We start from the raw sequence: 7502 nt of genomic DNA, 5'->3' as shown, positions 1-7502 counted from the left end.
CCACAGTTCCAACTACGGCTAAGGCTCATGCACGCACAAAGGCAATAATAAGCTTGATTAAAATGTGTGAGAAGAAGAACTACCACTGCTACTACAACTTACCACGACACCAACAGCACAAAGTTACCAAACCAAGGAGGAGGGGAGGAAGGGAGGAGGGAACAACCACTCAGCAACTGAGAATGGTAAAAAATGAAGGAGGAGGGAGGAGGGGAAGAGCACCAGAAGAGAGGAGAAAGAAAGACGTGTAGGCTTTTAGATATGAAATGTCGCAAAGAAGAGGAAGAGAGGAGAAAAGGGGTGTAGGGTTTTGCAAATCTGAGATGTGGCAGAAGAGGAAGGGTTGGTGCTTTTTATTATTCAATGGGGTTAGCTTCTTTTAAAATCAAAATATTCTCTGACAGGACAAGGGTACACTTGGAAATATAAAAAACAAGGAAGTGTAGGCTGAACTTAGTGAGGTACAGAGAGAATCACTCAAACATTAAATAGTAATCATGTGGCAAGCTGTTAAAATAAGTGGTAGTAGTATTGTAAAGGATGTTTCTTTATAAGTTTTTTCCTAAAACTTCTAGAAATAAATAATTCTTTTATAATTGAAAAAATATTAAGTTTTACAAATTAAACTTATGCATAAACTAAATTTAGTTTATAATTTTCTTTTTCTGTAAATACTTGTTTAACACTCGTAAATTAATTTTAGTTTTTGATTAATTTTAGTTTATGAAAAACATTTTCTTATAAACTCTTATTTAAAACTCGTCCAAACATATACCACAGTAAATACTTGTTTAAAACTTGTAAATTAATTTTAGTTTATGAAAAAAAATTTCTTATAAACTCTTGTTTAAAATCCATCCAAACATATACCAAATGACTCATTATTAACTTTTAACTGGTTGACCCTGCATTTCCAATTATTTCATCCTATATCTTCAATTTCCAAAAATAATTTTACATTTTTTTATCGAATTTCAAAATTAGATAAAGAAAATAAAAAATCCTTCATTAAATTTCAAAATTCACCGAAAAAAATAAAAAATTATTTATTAGATTTCAAAATTCGATAAAAAAAATTATTAATCTAATTTTGATATCAGTTGAACCACAAAAAATGAAATGTAGGAATTTTTGAATTGCAAAGGACAATTTTGAAATTTAAAAGAAAAATTGGAGATGCAAAATGAAATAATTGGAAATAATTGGAGATGCAAGGATAAAACAATCTTAGTGTTTAATTGGTAACGGGCTGCAATATCTTTGATTGACCAAACCATATGAGTGCTAAATCTTCCCCTTCAATATTCCCCTTTGTAGAAATGGAGAAAAGGTTCAAAATTTAAATTAAAAGAAGAATTTTGAAATGATTGCTCTTATTTTTATCGTATAAATCATCCATAGTTTCTGGTCTGCATCAATCTTAACCATAAATCACCAATCCCAAAGATGTACCAAGACAATTATTTTAATTTAATCAATACTCTCAAGTTAAACCTTGAATATGAAGGGGTTATATAAAACATTCAGAAAGATAGTTCACCATCAATACTACAAAAAGGTTCTACGTTACTCAACATGATTATTTCTCGGCTAAGATATTACAGTCTCTTAACGAATGCTCATTTTAATAGAAGAACAATACACAAAGTAAATAAATAAAATTTAGAAATAAACCTGTATACACGTTCAATGAGTTTGATATATCCATGTCCATGTTCCTCAATTTTGGATTACATATATTACAATATGGTTACTCATTTCCCCGTATGACATCAGCTTTACCATAAACTGGAGTAATAAGTCCAAGAATAACAAAGCCACCTAAAATGACTATCAAAATGCCTAAAGAATTGATCAGAAGTGCTTCATTGGAATAGCGTGATATGATTTTGTTCACCTGAAGGAATGTAGCTTTTTCCAAAATACCAGTAGCAGTTGTGGCTATGGCCAAGGCATAGATATACATACCAAAGAAAACATGCCATGGCAGTAAAGTTGCTCTTCTATTTCTTGACCCTCCAGGGTACCAAAATGTTGCAAACCCAGCAGCCCACTAATTAATATTTTAGCAAATAATTAGATTCAACCAAATGATAGAATCCAAGTTCGAAACAGGTTAAAAGTTTCTCTATAAACACTTACAAAAGATGGAAAAAAAAAGGCTTTTCCAAAAAAACTAACTTTAACTATGCACATAAGCTAATTTTAGTTTATGGAAGAAGTTTATTTAATTGTTCTTTCTTATTTTTGTCTTAAATATAAGTACTAATGAGGTGTTTACCTAACAAGGTTTAGAACAGCTTGTAAGATGAAGTGTCATACCTGGATGAGGAACAGGAAAAAGCATGCAAGGCCTAACCATGAATGGAGGCTGTAGAAGTTGTCAATGCCCTTGTCAATGTGAAACTTCCAAGCAGCCCAGATACCGATCAAGCTCAAAATGAGAGCAGCAAACTGTAATGTGAGATGAACTGATTTTTTGAAGCTTTTAGTTCCAGATAGAGTCTTGTATGCAAGCATCCCTGCAAATTGCCATAGTGAATAAAAGAGGGATGTTCTAACATGAAAGTATTTATAAACAATCAAGGGGTGGTAAGAAGAAACATTGTATTGAATTTAAGACAACAAGTTCCTTGGGATGTTTCATTTTCATACAAGGTTAATACAGGCATGTTGAAGGTACTAACCAGCTCATGTTTGCTATCCTTTACAATCTACCACAATATACCACCAAGATTTTAATTCTAATTTGGCCTTTGCTGTTTCATTTCGGGTCAGAGAAGGCTCTACTAGTTCAAAGGATTTAGATACCAAATGTAAAATCAAGACATATGATGGAAAAAATGTTTTATAGCACTCAGTAGCACCACAAGCATGTCAAATGATAGGGGATAACTAATCATCAGATAAACTGTGTAAACTAAGTGGAAAACACCATGTTCCTAGGCAACAATGATTGATATTAATCTACATTCAGATTAGGACAGAAATCATACATGGAGATAAAACAAACATCATTATTTGAACTTATTTATTGTGCTTGTTTTCTTTAGAGGATCGCAAACAATATCCTACAAAATGGAAACTTACATCTAATTGATAACAATTCATATAATTCAAAATATGGCAAAGTATCCGTATCGTCCTATCCAATACCAATACTTATAGATATGTATCCAATGAATATCCTCCTTTTTGGCTTCTTTCAATTTTACTGACTAATATGTTTGGATCAAATACGTGAATAAGACTTCAATCACATATATAGTTCTATTTTTCCCTCTGTATCCTTAAACATATAGCAAACAGTAGGCAATTATATAGAACCAAGACCCCTAGATGCTTTTGTGACTTTGATAGGGGAGCATTGGAGAAATAAAATCTAACCCTAGATCTTGGATGTGATCACAAGTATTGCTTTTGTAAATCATGATCGTCAACAGCGGACAGAAATGATAGAATTATATATTGATGAGAAATGGTCAACACTTACAAATATTGTGTATCCATCATGTAAGTATTTTTCAAAATTTATATTCACACTTAACATATCTAAGCAAAATATTATATCTTACACTTTTATAGTTTTTGCATCCTTGTATCAATGTCATATGGTACTCATGTTGTATCAAGTACTCAGGCTTCACAGAATGGAAACAAGAATAAAGATCATAGAATGCTTCACCTCCTAAAATACCCTAACATTGAGAAACATGGTGAATCAGCAACCTAACTAGTGTACCATGGTGCCAAAAGACTCCTCACTTTGCAACAGTTTACGACAGAGTGTTGTGCAAAACGTTATCCTTGAATTCTCCATACTATGACTCCAGTTTTAGCTATGTAAATTTTCTTTTTTCAAGCTGACTAATGTTTTCATATACCAAGTATTAATTTTTTTTCTTCCTAATTTTTCCTCAAATCAATTTCCCTCTCTTATTCAAAACAACGCATTTATTTTGAAAAAAAAAAACGAGAATATTTCAGTAAAATTGTTTCAAAGAGGGGTATATTTATTATTCTCATTAACATGGGTGAGAAAACCTTAAACTGCAATAATTTGGAACAGAGGAAGTGTATGCAAAAGGACTGTTTCCATATTCGAGCCATGCTAATCAGCAATCATGAATAGCACCATATGTAAACGGACAAATGAGTTTCAGTAATCAATGGTTGCCTTGCACAAATACAGGGACACCCTAATTTGATTTTAATACAAAGATCTAATAACAACTCTCCAATGCAACTGAAATATGATCAGTGACCACAAAAGGTTTCAGAGATACCAATATGCATAAAATGATGTACCAGTGAGATACATAAGAAAATTAAAAAAATATAAAAACATTTACCTTCACCATTGATTAGAACAAGCCCAATCACCATCAACACAGGATGAACCTACATTGGAAAAACCAAGCCAAGACAACAAAGCTAAAAGAATTCAAACAAACATGGACCTAAAACAAAGTGATAAAAGAAAGTCAACGAGACAACACAATATTCAAGATCAAACACTGAAAACCATTCCACCCTTTTCAGTTTCTCGTTCAAAATCAAATTCCCCATAACAGAAAAACGAAAAGATTGAGCAAATCCCGCATACCCATCACCCGAAAATGAAAAGAGAAGGCCGTGAAGAGGGATAGTTACGTTAAAGATTAGATCTTTGTTGTCAGAGACGAGAGCGAGGCCACCCCGAAAATGGACGGCCCATGTGAGGAGAAGAACGGTGACGGCGACGCCGACCACCCTGACCACTGTGAAGATCGGAAAACTTACCACGGGGAGATTCGCCATTGGAATCTTTGTAGAGAGAAATGGGAAGAGACACAAGAGGGAAGGAAATAAAAGAAATGTGAAAGGATATACAAAATGAAAATGGTGTAGCTTTGTACAGTGATATCAGTTTCTTCCTACACCGGAAGCAAAGAACTTTGACATTCTAAATTAAAATTATGAATTTCATTTAGGTTTTAATTAGTAAGAATTTTCTGAACAATTTATCTTTTTAGTGATAATGAAAAGATAGTTTTATATAATAATTCATTTATATAGCAAATTGCTAAGATGTAATTATTATAAAAAAAGTCAATAAATATAATTTAATTTTGTAAAATATGTTTAGGGGCAATTACGGAATAGAAAGTTTTCCATTTAGTTTATAGTGTGTTAAAATAATACAAGCCGATACTTTGCGGAGTTTAATAACTATGAAATAATTTAATTTGGTGATTAATTAAAAAATTATTGTAAAAATCAACAAAGATGATTCGATTTTATGATAAATATTTTTGGCATATTAATGAATAACTTATTTTCTCTACTTTATGACAAATTTTGAAAATTTAAGATTCAATTAAATATTTGCATGACCCATGACTAATACTATAAGAAAATAGTTTAAATATGTTTTAATTTTTTTTTGTAAGAATTATGATTTCCATTCTCAATCCCTTTAATACGTGTAATAAAATAAATAATTTAATACTATCTTAATAAACTAACGATGTTTTTTCAATTATTATTCGATAAGTAACGGTGTAATAAAGTTTCAAGTTTCAAATTTTAATACATGAAATGTTTTAGTGTTTACACAAAGCCATATTATGCAATATTCCAATCTTTTGTAACATTTAATTATTATCGAATCGTACACTTTCAATATTATAAAATAAAGCAATCAACTCAACTAAAACTTATAAAATATTATTATAGATATCTAGATATGACTTATAGTAATTTTACATGTCTATGAAATATTACATTAAACTAAGAGTATAATAAGTCTTTACGAAAAGAAAGAAATTGAATTTGAATGTCTTACTTTAGTCTCAGCTTCATCTCTTTCTAGTACCTTCTCACTACATAATTATCTCTCTCAATTAGAGATGGGATGGTTATTGGAGTGTTGAAAACATTCTCCGATTTCAGAACTCCTATAAAAATACAACACTAAGCACAACATAAGAATTTTTCCCATGGAATTTCTTTTACTACATACTTAAACTAAATACACATTCCCCATTACCATTCACAGGAAGTTCATAATTATCAAAAACTACATACATAACATTCGTTATCATATGTCATGAACATATTTATAAGCATAAACAAATACACATCATATTAGAATAATCAATCTACTCAAACAAGCAATTACACTATTACAATTTACAGGACATTAATAATTTATTACGAATTGTGCATATCATCATAATAATCAACTTAAACCAAACAAGAAACTAAAGCCAAGAAAACAATATAAAATGTTAGGAATAGGGTGTTCAACAAGTTATACTGCTCGCCCAGCGAAAGGACCTCTTGTTTAGTGAATTAAGGTAAAAAGAGGTTCAAACCTGGAGAGGAAAAGTGGCACTCAGCCCTAAAAACCAAAGAGCTCTCTGGTTTTGCAACGCTCAATGCTAAGATTCTAGTAGCTCAATGTTTTGGCAATGCTTCATGCCACACAGGGCCGCTTAATGCTATATCAGATGACAACAACCTGTTTTCCTTGTTAGATGCATCTCAGACCTATCCAAATGACCAAACTAGTATCATTACACTAGAATTGGCGCAAAAACATGTTTGTGAGTAAAATTGAGTACCAATTTTCTTAGTTTGTCAGAAAAAAGGTACACCAAATCAAACCAACCACTCAATTTCTACATGCTATAAACCATATTTTAGTGATCTAAGCGGCTAAACAAGTTTCAAATGATTCAAAAATAGACCTAAACACTCAGTTTCTTCCCAAACCAACTCTTTTAGATTTTCACTTATCAAAAACCCCCAAAATAGACTAGAAACTAACCCAAAACTCTACCTATTGATTACATCAAGATGCAACAGCAGATTCCAATCAATTATAACCTTAATACACCATCTCAAGTGATCAAAACAAGTAATAATTAACCAACATTCACGACAATACTCTTCCAATTCAGATAACACACATGTAATTCACTTCAAGCAATTATACGACAACACAATAAAATCTCAAATAAACTCAATCTCTTAATCAAACTCAAGCATACCAATTCAGATAACCAAAGCACTAAAACAATAGAAAATAGGTATTTAGTTTTCTTTACCTGACAGATGACCAAACCTCTTTAGAAAGCCTAAAACAATCTCAAACGCACAAGAAGTCCTATCTACTCCTACAAACCACAAAATCACAATTAGGGTACTCCGTTAGAACCATTAATCACCAAAGACTCAGATTGAAGACTCAAAAGACACATGCAAGATAAGCGGGACTCACATGAAACAAATATAAGAAAAGACAAAAAAAGGTTGAAAACTCAACTTACTTAAACGGAGAAACTAATCGGTCTAGATTGAAGAGCTCAGCGCAAGGATAAATCATACGATCTCAGTTCTTCAATCGACCGAGCTGGGAGCAAGAACCTTAGAGAAGTCATAAAGCTCTAGAAAAGTGGTTTCTAAAGAGATGATGTGTTTTAAAATAATGAAACACGTTCATAGCAAAACTATTT

At 31.7% G+C, this 7502-nt stretch overlaps 1 protein-coding gene across 1 annotated transcript; it reads right to left on the bottom strand.

Annotated features, from left to right (window-relative positions):
* Nucleotides 1–1648: 1648 nt before the first annotated feature.
* Nucleotides 1649–4929, bottom strand: LOC148200375 (transmembrane ascorbate ferrireductase 2-like). The gene is made up of 4 exons (XM_088111622.1): nucleotides 4654–4929; nucleotides 4353–4401; nucleotides 2323–2522; nucleotides 1649–2053 (listed from the first exon to the last, which is right to left on the bottom strand). Exons 1-4 carry the CDS (start codon nucleotides 4798–4800, stop codon nucleotides 1751–1753), a joined length of 699 nt encoding a protein of 232 aa, XP_087967748.1. The 5' UTR covers nucleotides 4801–4929; the 3' UTR covers nucleotides 1649–1750.
* Between the last annotated feature and the right edge of the window lie 2573 nt (nucleotides 4930–7502).

The sequence above is a fragment of the Vigna umbellata genome, chromosome 4, assembly GCF_029865625.1.
Source record: "Vigna umbellata cultivar VRB3 chromosome 4, Vumbellata_1.0, whole genome shotgun sequence".
Lineage (NCBI taxonomy): Eukaryota > Viridiplantae > Streptophyta > Magnoliopsida > Fabales > Fabaceae > Vigna > Vigna umbellata.
Note: the sequence above shows the minus strand (reverse complement) of the source record. Positions and strands in the feature narration are given on the sequence as shown.